The 12,942-nt window shown below is 36.8% G+C and overlaps 1 protein-coding gene across 8 annotated transcripts in view; it reads right to left on the bottom strand.

Moving 5' to 3' along the window:
- The window catches only part of slc4a10b (solute carrier family 4 member 10b), a 155,411-nt gene that overhangs the window by 48,844 nt on the left and 93,625 nt on the right, over positions 1–12,942 (bottom strand). For all 8 annotated transcript variants that reach the window (XM_017357854.4, XM_003199252.7, XM_073913282.1 and 5 more), the window contains 3 exons: positions 12,403–12,560; positions 10,510–10,597; positions 6,145–6,291 (listed from right to left, as the gene is read on the bottom strand). In XM_017357854.4, the coding sequence (XP_017213343.1) occupies positions 6,145–6,291; positions 10,510–10,597; positions 12,403–12,560 (393 nt within the window). The remainder of the gene's footprint in view (positions 1–6,144; positions 6,292–10,509; positions 10,598–12,402; positions 12,561–12,942) is intronic.

Below are 12,942 nucleotides of genomic sequence, written 5' to 3' on the forward strand. Positions count from 1 at the left end.
GAATTGTGATTGGCCATATGTATATCAGATATATTGCTGTATATAAACACGTGTTACATTATAGATGTTACATTGTACATTATATATATATATATATATATATATATATATATATATATATATATATATATATATATATATATATATATATATATATATATACACATATATATACACACACACACACACACCTCGGCAGATGATTTTTTTCTCTCAAAGATTTAAGCTTATATTTTGATAGTTTTTACTATGTTTTTTTTTATTGCAAAAAGACAAAATCCTAAGATTTAAAGTTACAATGATATTTTATTTTTATTTTTTTATTTTTTTTGATACGCATACATTAAAAATATAATCTAAAATATAAAAATAGAATCTAGATTTCAATTCATTCTATTCATCAAAGAATGAGTAAATATGTTACAATATAGAAAAATGTACAATACTTCTATACTATTATTATTATTATTATTTATACATAAATATTACTAAATATATTAATTATTGTTAATATTTTATTGAATTAACCACAACAAATACATCAAATAATCATTGGTAAAGTTCTTACTGTAGTATTTCTCACAAAAGTCACGTGCTTCCTTCATGTTTGTCACCCTTATGTTTGTTTGATGCAGCTGAGGCAGAGATTGAGGCACACTCTGGCCCTGTTTACACTAGTACATTTTAGTTTTAAAACAGCGTTTTAGAATAAAAAAGATTCACGTTATAACGAGGAGACTGACACAAAGGGATCCATTTTGCAGTATTTAATAGCCACAGTTCAATCACAAACATACAACACACACTAAAATGCGAACTCACATCAACAGCATTCAATATAGATCGTGAGGCTGGTGGCTGACAGACACAGAGTGAGTTACCAGGCATGGGTCAAAGGCAGGCTTGCGTGGTTCAGAGTCCGTATAACAAGCATGGGTCAAGGGCAGGCAGAAGGCAACTCAGAGTCAGAAACAGTCCGGGGTAATACACAAAAGATCAGGCAGGGAATAACGCTCAGAAATGTTGGCCATGGCTGAACAAGACTTCGCAATGAACTGGTGTTTGAGTGTGGCTTATATAGGGAGCGTGGGTCGTTAACGGGATTCAGTTCAGGTGTGTGCACAATCAGTTTAGGTGGATGATGTAATGCTTAGAAGTCCGGGGATGGCGGCCTCTGCTGGCCAGCAAGGGGAATGACTGGGACCGAGTCGGTGACACACGTCCACATTAGCGTTTCACTCAGCGTTTCTAAACAACTCTCCGTCTACACCACACCACTGAAAACACACATAAAGTGACCACACACACCTACTCTGGCATGCGCTGCAGCATATCTAGCCAGATGTGAGCTGTGCTCGTCGGTCTGTTCATCAAGGATCTCCCGCTGGATCTAATCTCACTATATTTGTTAAACGTGATATTTAATTAATCTTGTTGTCTATATCTAACAACATATTCCCCCAACTTTGGTGTTTTGAATCTATTACTTGTTCTCAGGTAACGTGTTTTGGCTGAGCGCAAAGAGAAGTTAATAATTAATGTAACCACATACGTTCTTTATATTGACTGATCGCTTGCCTTTACTTCCTATAATGTATAAACTTATTGTACGTTATACTTTTATAATGGCCATTATTGATTATTTACACTGATATTCAGCAAAAGAGAGGCTATGTTTCATATTTTCACTGAAAAAGAAAGGAGGTAGTGATGTTATAGGCTCAGTTTTGTTATGAATAGGCATGCAGTGAAGATGACACTCATATATGCAGCACGACGCCTCAACATTTCTGCTGTCTGTTAAGTTTTTAATATCAAAATGAAAATAGCAGTTCCTTATTTCATGTTTTAATTTTATTGTTCAGATATTGAAACACCGTATGTATCCAGGATGATGTGAATAAGGTTATAAAGTACACTGTTCCCTCTGGAGATTTACCCGACGTGTCCTCTGGAGTCTGTTTTCTATATTAAACTTGTGAAGTCTGAACTTACAAGGAGAGGATGCAGGACTGAACTGTGTGTGTTAGGCTACTTAATATTGAGGAAAAAGCCCCAATCAGAGAGGCGAATGTCTGCAGCCCCGCCTCTGTTTTCAGATATCTCCGTTTTCCCCCATCCACACTGAGAGCGAGCAGCAGCGTTTGCAGTGAAAGGGGCCTCTTCAGCGTTTCCAAAACGCTCCCTTTCGGTGCTCGAAAACTCTGGCGTAGTGTTGACGGATGTCGTAACCGTAGCAAAACTTATGGATTTTAAAGCGAAAACGCATTAGTGTAAAGGCATGTGGGAACAGTGGGTGGTGAGAACCAGCATTAAAGGCACAGACCACAAAATAGCTACATTGTGTTAAAGCACAAAATTCCAACATTTTAAAAGGTGTATTAAATAATCTGATGGGTGTTTTTGAGTTGAAACTTTACAGACACATTCTGGAGACACAAAAGACTTTTCTTAAACCTAAAAATCTTTAATGAAGGCAGCATTGATTCGCTTGGAGCCGTTTCGAGTCCACTAGATTCTTTTAGAGGTGCATCCGGCTCTGAGCTCATAAACTCCTCTAGAAACTTAACCTGGATGATGGAGGCTTTTTTTTAGGATTTTCCCATAGGGTTTTCGAAGATTGCAAATAATAAGCTCTGTGTTCAAACACGGTTCATTACACTTACTCGTTTTGTTCAGCTGGATAATTGTCACACGAAAATACAACTTTGAGCACTTTTGGATCTTAAATGCAAACGCAAGACTTGAAAAGCTAACATTAGGCTATAATTGGACTACAGAGCCCTCGGGGCGCTCGTCAATGACGTCAGCCCCACCTTGCTACAGACGACTTATCAAGCTTATTATTAGAAATAATGTCCATGACAAAGAGTTAATCTCTCTGTTCATTATATTATAATCCACGGTTTATATTATAAACTAATAAATACGCAAACACACATAGACCTTTGTGCCTTTTGGATCGTTTTTACGTGGGAAATACATCTGTTTTGCTTTGCGGTTGTTCTAAAAGTTTTAAAAATGTGTATGAATGTGCCTACATAGTATTATCATAAGACATTTGAATAAGTGTATCGCTCGCGTGCACACAGCCCGCTTACCTTAAAACAGACGACAGAAATGAGGCGTGAGGAGAAACAAGTCAATTAAATGCCTGCAAGTTCCATCATCATGGACAGAGCAACATTCAATATTCCTTTTTTGTCACGAATTACAGCGAAAAGCAGCTTATACAGTCACATCTGCTGAACGTTTTATGGAGGAGTGTAAATACTGCAGTTAAATGTGTTCAGATGAAGAAAAAAAGACAAAAAAATCACTTGATCACGTTAAAATGACAGTTAACATGCATGTATTTTTACACATTTATTTACACGTTTGCATTACTGAGAGCAGGAAAGAAACAGGCTGCTGCACTGGTGAGCAGTATCTTCATAATATCGTTTAATTAAAATAAATGATCAACAAATTAGTCTGTCTCGACAGCCTTTATAAGTGAAGGAATTGTCTACACACAATCTGAATTCCTAATTAAAATAATACTACAAACTATAAAATACTATTCATGAAAATACTTAAATAACAGGCAAATCCAAACGCCCAACACAAGCAGGCTGTGCTCCAGACCAGATCAGCTCGATGACGTATATTGTCCCCGACGCCGCCTGTAGTCCCATTTAGCAACTTGACAGCAACCGTCTTTTTAAAGAAGCATAATCGATTTAAAAGTTGAAGAGTGTGCTGTAACTGATGTGTTTTATGTGAAACGTGAAAGTATCTTAAGTTGGTGTTAGCCACGGACCTTATTTAAGCGATTTTACTGAAACCCCTTTCAAAAAACCCATTGACTTTGGGACGAGGGAACCGGAGGTGCTAAAATGCTAACTCGCTTCCGGGTTTTTGCATACAAATTGACGTCATAGTTCCTCCACTCTATAATCATGCCCCCACAAGAGCAAGCTCCTGACTGGTTAATGCGGCGCGAATGTCTGCTGAAGTTCAGATTCTCGAAATTCTCGAGTTCGCGTGATTTGCATGTTAAGTGCATCAAACGAGCAAAATGCTCAATTCGCGCAGTGCCATTCGTGCAATTTTAGGCGCGTGCCATTCGCGCCTCGTCATTTGCGTGTATCGCGCCGCAGGATGTCTAATTGCGCCTTTGCCTTGACTTCACACGTTAATCACTCGCGCTTGACGCTCCTTCCGCTTCTTAACCCTAACCCTCTCTCCTTTATATTTTGTAGTACTGTATTTATACCATAGTAATTTTATTTTTTTGTGGTTAATTATTGTGATCTCCCAATTGCAACAGAGAAATACTAAGAAATCTCTGTGGACTGATGGCATTTCATTCTGCTTTATAATCTTAAAATGTGAGCAAAATCAGCAGTTTTGTCATCGCTTTAGACATTACGCTAGAGAATCATTCAAGTACTAGCTCTAAAGTGACATTTGTGAAGCAGTAACGGTTTCTGCTGTTCTGACATCAGCTGCAGATGTGAATAAACAGCAAAAGAAAGTAGTTCCTCTTTTAGACACACTCAAAGCAGTGCCATGTGGCTGGTGGGAAACTAAGGAAATTGGCCTGTGGCCTCGAGCCAACGCACGCCTCCTAGCAGTGTTGATATACAGCCATTTCGCACTGCTACTCATGTGATGTTGCTCTTATAAATAAAATTATAGCTAATGTATTTGATCACATTTGTATATATTTGTACTTAATACATTTAAATGACCATTTTTGCAACATTTTGAATTATATGTTGCACATATTACACATATTTAGATACCTGAAATCCAAACATGATCTTTATAACACTAATGGACATTTTCTGACTTATGACTGTTATGCTCACCAAGGTTGCATTAAAAAACAAAGTAAAAATTGTTATTATTATATTAATTATTATAGTAAATATTATTACGATTTACAATAACAGTTTTCTATGTGATCGTACTGCAAAATGTACTTTACTCCTGTGATCGCCCTGACTTTTCTGCATCATTATTCCAGTCTTCAGTGTCACATGACCCTTCAGAAATCCTTTTAATGTGCTGATTAGATGCTCAAGAAAAGCACATTTGTAAGTAAAATCAGTCTTAAAAGCTGTTGTGCTTATTTGATGAATAGAATGAATTGAAATCTAGATGCTAAATATTTTGAATGCATGCAGATCAAAATAAAACAAAATGATCATTGTAATTTTAAATCTTAGGATCCAGTCTTGCAATTTGTAAAAAAAATAATAATAATTGCGAGATATAAGCTTAGACTTTGAAATGAAAGTAAACAAATTATGTTTTTTTTATATACATATCTTTGGCAGAAGCAAACATAAGCATATATGATTTAACTACATAGATCTAAGCTTATCGTAAGAAAAAAAAGTTAATATATTTTTAAAAAGGACAGAAATATTGTTTATTGTTGTATATTGTACCATATTCACTAATTTGAAAGCTTAAACGTTAAAAAACCTATTTACTTTCTTTGCTTTATTAGGATTTTGTGCCTTAAAGAAAGTCAACAATGCTGATTTCTCAATAAACCTGGCTAAATAAAGTAGACTATTTCTTTAAGAAATCATAGTTGAAAGCAAACCATGCTGATATGGAGTAAAATGACAACAAATAATGACAGAATTAAAATTTTGGGGTCAACCCCTCACAACAAAATACAAAGAAATCTCAAATAAATCATCTGGATCATTGTACGCTCATCTGTTGTTCAGATTACCATTGTCAGTTCTGTACATACATCACTGAATAACTCAAGAAAACGCTCTATATTGAGTATAGAAATGGAGTGAAGTGCTAAAGTTAATCCTCTGTGCAATAATTTCTGGCCAGAGATTGTAGAGTAAATGCTTGATTTTAATCTTTATAACCCAGAAACAGCTGTGCTTGTTGTAAATCATGTGCATTACATCACATGACTTACTGTACATACACATGTGGAAGAAAACACACCGGATTTTACAAAACAGAGCATTTTTCCAGCTGATTTTACGTCTTTATGGGTCAAAGTTGAAAAATGTAATACAGATTTATATTTTTCACTGTATATTAAAATGTGTGTATATATAATTTTTTATTTTTTTTCTCTCTCTCTCTTTACACTATTTGTAGTCCAGCGGCACTAACCTGAGACGGGACATTTTTTGGCGGCTCTATCCTGATGGAAGGATCCCATTCTCCTGGAGGCAGAACTGTCACTTGGTCCAGAAATTCATCAATCCCAGCAATCAGATCATTGCGGTCTTTAGCTTTATAGGCCACATCATGGAAAACCTACAAATGACAAAACCAAAACAGCCGATACAAAAAAAAAAGATTATTTTTGCCACACAATAAAGAAAGAAATATACAGTATATATATATATATATATATATATATATATATATATATATATATATATATATATATATATATATATATATATATATATATATATATATATATACATACACATACACATACACATACACACACACTGTAATAATAAATAATAAAATAAATATTTTCCAAGTGATATTTAACAGAGCAAGGATATTTTCACAGTACTTTATTTATTTATTTATTTATTTTTGCAGTTTTACATTTTTTACTTTAATATTATCATTATTATTATTATTATTATTAATAATAATAATAATAATAATAATAATAATAATAATAATAATAATAATAATAATAATAATAATAAAGGTCAATACTATTAGCCCCTATAAGAAATTAGATTTTTTTATTGGCTTTTGAAAAAAAACACTGTTGTCCAGTGACTTGGCTAATTACCCTCACTTGCCTAATTAACATAATTACCCTAGTTAAGTTTTTTAATTAAACTTACAACTACAGCTGCATACTAATATCTTTCTATTAAGTTATATGAGTTATTAATAAATTAATGAATAAATAAAAATTAGTTGTGCCTCCGATGTGTGTGTGTGTGGGTGTGTGTGTGTGTGTATATATATCCCCATCCCACCCCCTGTTATTAGCTCCTGTTTATTTATTTCCCCAACTTCTGTTTAACGGTGAGAAGATTTTTTTCTACACATTTCTAATCATAATAACTAATTTCTAATAACTGATTTATTTTATCTTTGCTTTGATGACAAATAATATTATACTACATATTTTACAAGACATTTATACAGCTTAAATTGACATTTAAAGGCAGGTTAGGGTAATTAGGCAAGTTAATGTATAATGATAGTTCGTTCTGTAGACAATCGAAACAAAATATAGCTCAAAGGGGCTAATAATTTTGTCCTTAAAATGGTGTTTAAAAAAATGAAAAGCTGCTTTTATTCTAGTCAAAATAAAACAAATAAGACTTCATACAGAAGAAAAAATATTGTCAGACATACTGTGAAAATTTCCTTGCTCTGTTAAACATCATTTGGGACATATTAAAAAAAAAATTCAAAGGGGGGCTAATAGAATAATTTTGACTCCATCTGTTACATACATATACATACAGATATAAACAGTTCTGTCTAATTCTCGAATCTGATTGGTTGATAGCCGTAGGATATACTGCAATAACAACACTCAATCTCTTCAACCTTCTGTATTACTCCACCCACAATGAGTGAAAGCAGATCAATAGATCCAACACAGCTGTTGGACAACATAATGCACTTTTGATGTGAGAATGTAGTAGTTTAGATTGCAACTATGCAGTTTATTTATAAGAATAGTGCCTATTTTAAATATTTATAATATCAGAGATTCAGAATGTCGGTGTCCATCAGCCTGTCATACTGAGCAGAGAAAAGACAGTTGACATTCCGCCACAAGATGGTGACAGAGACTGCATGATTAGCACTTAGAGGAGCAAAAAAACTCATTTAAATCATTATTAAGCAGGTAAGTAACAGTCAATCTCTCTCTTTTGTATATTGGTAATGTTTGTATGCTGGTAGCTTGTTTTGCTTTGGCATTTTCAGAGTTAATTATTGTGATCTCCCGATTGCAACAGAGAAATCTCTGTAGACTGATGGTATTTCACGCCATTCAGCCTTATAATCTTAAATTTTGTGAGCAAATGTAACTGAGGCCAGCTAGTGTGTGCTGTGCAGGTAAACCTCACTCCTCTGACCTCTATACGTGCTCTAGCGACGAACGCTACAGGCCATGGTCTTTAGCCTCCTTGGTAGAGCGCCCGACTCCCATGCGGAAGGTCGCGGATTCGAAACCAGCTTGGAGTGGGTTGGGTGGTGTAGAGCTGACAGTGTTACATTGGTGCCGTGACCCGGATGGGAGTAAGGTTTAGGGGGGTGAGTATAACGGAGGCCAGCTAGTGTGTGCTGTGCAGGTAAACCTCACTCCTCTGACCTCTAAATATGCTCTAGCGACAGGCGCTAGAGGCCATGGTCTTTAGCCTCCTAGGTAGAGCAACCGCCTCCCATGCGGAAGGTCAGCGTTTCTGTACTAGCTCGGAGCGGGTTGGGTGGCGTAGGACCGGCGGGGTTACACAAAATCACCTGTTTTGTCATCACTTTATATTACGCTAGAGAATCATTCAAACACTAGCTCTAAAGTGATGTTTGTGAAGTAACAAGGATTTCTGCTATTCTGACGGTCAGCAGAAGATGTGAACAAATGGTGGAAGAATGGTAAAAGGATTTTTGAGACTCTTCATGTTTGATTTACATTTTCATACACAATTATGCCGTCAAACTGTTGTATAAATGCAATATCACACTTGTAGCAGTGCGATATGGCAGTATACCATCACTGGTAGGACACTAAGGCACTCGAGCCATGCCACGCCTCCCACCAGTGCCGATATACTGCCATATTGCACTGCTACAAGTGTGATATTGCTCATATATTACACCATTTCTATCATTTTGTCTGTGTTATATGTTCTGTAGAATATGTTTAAAATAATTTCCATATTGGTGGCAAATATGCCACTATCGATACATCGGCGACAAGCTAATATCAGCCAAAAAAATCAGCAAAGTGATTCATGGGTCTGGCACTACTAAACAAAACTTGAGAGATATTTGTAAAGAAATTAGCGCTTCAAATGAGGTCTAATAATTATACTTCCAAATGTATATGTCTTTACGTATATCTATATATGAAAAAAAAACACTTAGTCCTATTTTTATTCTCTTCAATGTCTTAAGATACATCTAACAAGAGAACAAAAACAATTCGGATTTGACAGTAAACGAGGGTAATTACATGACGGCAATTTTTTAATACACACGACTTCTTTAACACTTCCTATACAGGAAGCATGGCAACACATATATTTGCATGCTCTTCAATAAAGTCTCAAGATGTTGCCGTAGCAACATCGAGCATCAGGCTGGCACGAGGGTGGTTTTCTGGCTAATTAACAGTCATTTGCATGTGATTAAGGCTGTTCTGAAAGTCTCCTCTGCACCTCAAACACTGAAGTGAGAGAGAATCTGCTGAGCTGTGAAAGACCTCACGAGTCTCTTATACACTATTATCACAGCGATAATACACTCAAGGTTATGCATTCGTGAGGTGTTTTTAGATAATAAAATAGATTATAAAACAACAGTAACAGTAATTAACGATCACATTGAGTCGCACTTGGCTTATGGCAAGTGCAAATGGATTATTTCTATTCTAATTCTTCACTTATGAATTTCAATATTTTAATTACATCGTTTGTTATTGACAACTTTATGATTACATCATACCTGTCAACCCTCCCGTTTTTTCCGGGATTCACCCGTATTTTACAGTTCCATCCCACTATCATCCCGTAAAGGTATTTTCCTGTATTTCTCCTATATTTTCAATCTTTCTATAAAAGGTGGCAATAAACATTAAAGAGCCGATCCTCATACACTACGGCCAATTTCTTTCATTCATTCATTCATTCATTCATTCATTCATGTTCTTTTCGGCTTAGTCCCTTTATTATTTATAATTTCAGAGATTCAGCATGTCGGCAGCCATCAGCCTGTCATACTGAGCAGACCAAAGACAGTTGACAGCCTGCCACAAGACGGCGACAGAGAACGCATAATAAGCCCTTATAGGATAAAAACTCAGTAATATGCAGCATTAATACATTGCTTAATACATAATACATCACTTTTGTAAAGCATTACTCCCAAAACTGCATATAGCACATGTGTTTGGACTGTGGGGGAGACCAGAGAACCCGGGGAGACAACAAGGGGAGAACAAATTCCACACAGTAATGCCAACTGACCCAGCCGGGAGCTACCGTATTGCTGTAAGGTAACAGAGCAACCCACTGAGCCACTGTGTCACCCTAAACAAATCGATACACTATTTTTCTAAATTATTTTTGCTCATCTAATTGAGCAATCTAATACATTTCATTTAATTTTCACCACAGCGGAATAAACCTCCACAATCTAATACATATAATAATATATTTAATCTTATAATATAATTAAATAAAAATAAATTCATAATTATTTATAAAATACCTCAGAATTTAATATATAAAGACAATGTAAAATAATATCTTGAGATACCTCATCTGTCATCAAGGTTGCGATGGATCTGCCGATCTCGTGATACTGAGCTCCTTTTCCCAGAGGTCCGAGAAGGATGAACAGAAACCTGAAACACACACGCAACACTAATGTACTGCTGCATTTACATTGCATCCGAAAAGTATTAATAGCACTTCACTTTTTCCACACATTTTTGTTACAGCCTTATTCCAAAATGGATTCAATTCATTTATTTCCTCAACATTCAATGTGAAAAAGAGTTTTTGAAATTGTTGCAAATTTATAGAAACCCCCCCCCCCCCCCCCCTGAAAAATCACATGTACATCAGTATTCACAGCCTTTACTCAATACTGTGTTGATGCACTCTTTGCAGTACCTCTCAAGCTCTATCAGGTTAGATGGGAAATGAGAGTGTACAGCCATTTTCAGATCTCTCAGAGATCTTCAATAGAATTTAGGTCTGGCCTCTGGCTGGGCCACTCAAGGACGTTCACCAAGTTGTTGTGAAGCCACTCCATTGATGTTTTGGCGGTGTGCTTTGGGTCATTGTCCTGCTGGAAGATGAACCGTCGCCCCAGTCTGAGGTCAAGAGCACTCTGAAGCAGGTTTTCATTCAGGATGTCTCTGTGCATTGCTGCATTCATCTTTCCCTCTATCCTGACTAGTCTTCCAGTTCCTGCTGCTGAAAAACATCCTCACAGCATGATGCTGCGGCTGCCACCACCATGCTTCACTGTAGGGATGCTATTAGCCTGGTGATGAGCGGTGCCTGGTTTTCTCCAAACGTAACATCTGTAACTATCTGTAGTCCTGTCTCGGAGGTCTACAGTCAATTCCTTTGTCTTGGTCTTTGGTTTGTGCTTTCACATGCACTGTCAACCCTGGGCTCTTATATAGACAGGTGTATGCCTTTTTAGATCATGTCCAATCAACTGAATTGACCACAGGTGAACTCTAATGAAGCTACTGAAACATCTCAAGAATGATCAGTGGAAACAGAATATACCTGAGCTCAATTTAGAGCTTCACGGCAAAGGCTGTGAATACTGATTTAGATGTGATTTTTCAGCTTTTTATTTTTAATAAATTTGCAACAATTTCAAAAACTCTTTTTTCACATTGTCATTATGGGGTGTTGTGTGTGGACTGTTGAGAAAACCAATGAATTTAATCCGTTTTGGAATAAGGCTGTAACATTAAAAAATGTTGAAAAAGTGAAGCGCTATCAATACTCTCCAGATGCAACGTAGATCCAGTTTTACACCACGTCCTAAATTAAGGTTGTAGGTTTGCTCTTGACATTAGTACGGCAGAATCCAAATATTTTTGTGAGTAAATTGCATACAAGTCAATGTAAATGTGATAACAGAGGTGCATTAACAATGCATTGCCACGAAATTTAGAAATTTGCAAGTGGTAGTCACTGCAGAGCCACTTGGGCAGAGTTAAGCTCCAGCAAGGGGAGCTTGAGCTCCAGCTCCTCCTTCCTTACACTTCATCTACAAGTGATGTCACTGGGGGTTGAGGTTAGGGGTGGGGCAGGTGTACGCATTAAAACAGCTTATAGGAAGAGGAGTTGGATCTCAAGCCCCCCCTCATTGGAGCCAAAGTGGCTCTGCAGTGAGCAGTGTCTTGAATTTTGCCCTTATTCGCATCTTCCTCATTTATTTTGAACACAGCCATGTTGGCCAATCAGAAAGGACAAAAACCTGTTATAGTGTCCTCATGACCACACTCTACCCAGAGTTTTTTGAAAATCTTCACTTTGGTCTACATCTTTTAGAAAGTTTTGGTTTGAGTCACCCGATACTCCATTTTTGTGTGGACAAACAGTGAAACCGTGTAGAAAAAAGTGCGGTTTTAAAAATACCCATGTTCATGTGACCTCAATCCTCTAGTTGTGTGTTCACCTGGTGGTAATGGGCACCTCTGCCAGTCCATTGAGCAGCACAGCAGGAGAGAGACGGACAAACGCCACCACAGGCCGGTCCAGAAACTCCAGCTCTCCCACCAGGACATTAGAGGCCTCTGCTCCTGGAGGAATCTTCTTCATGAAGTGCAGGTCTATCTGTAAAAACACAATGACGCAAGAGTCAGAATAAATGAAACAAACTTCATTAAACATGATGTACACACACATGGACATCAACTCTATAACTACACTCACTAATCACTTTATTAGGTGTCGAACTGCTTTTTAACGCAAATTTGTAATCAGCCAATCACATGGCAGCAACTCAATGCATTTCGGCATGTAGACATGTGCTGTTTCTCAATTCCAAGAACGCAGAGAACAGACTTGTGTTCTTGTGAAGACCGGTCTTGCCAGGTCACCACGGAAGAACGAACTCGGGAGACCACGAAAACACAGAACCCCTCCTGTGAGAAATGAGATGCTGCATTCTTCCTGATCGTCACATGACCTTTAACCATTTTTAATGGAAAATTAT

The sequence above is a fragment of the Danio rerio genome, chromosome 9 (assembly GCF_049306965.1).
Source record: "Danio rerio strain Tuebingen ecotype United States chromosome 9, GRCz12tu, whole genome shotgun sequence".
Lineage (NCBI taxonomy): Eukaryota > Metazoa > Chordata > Actinopteri > Cypriniformes > Danionidae > Danio > Danio rerio.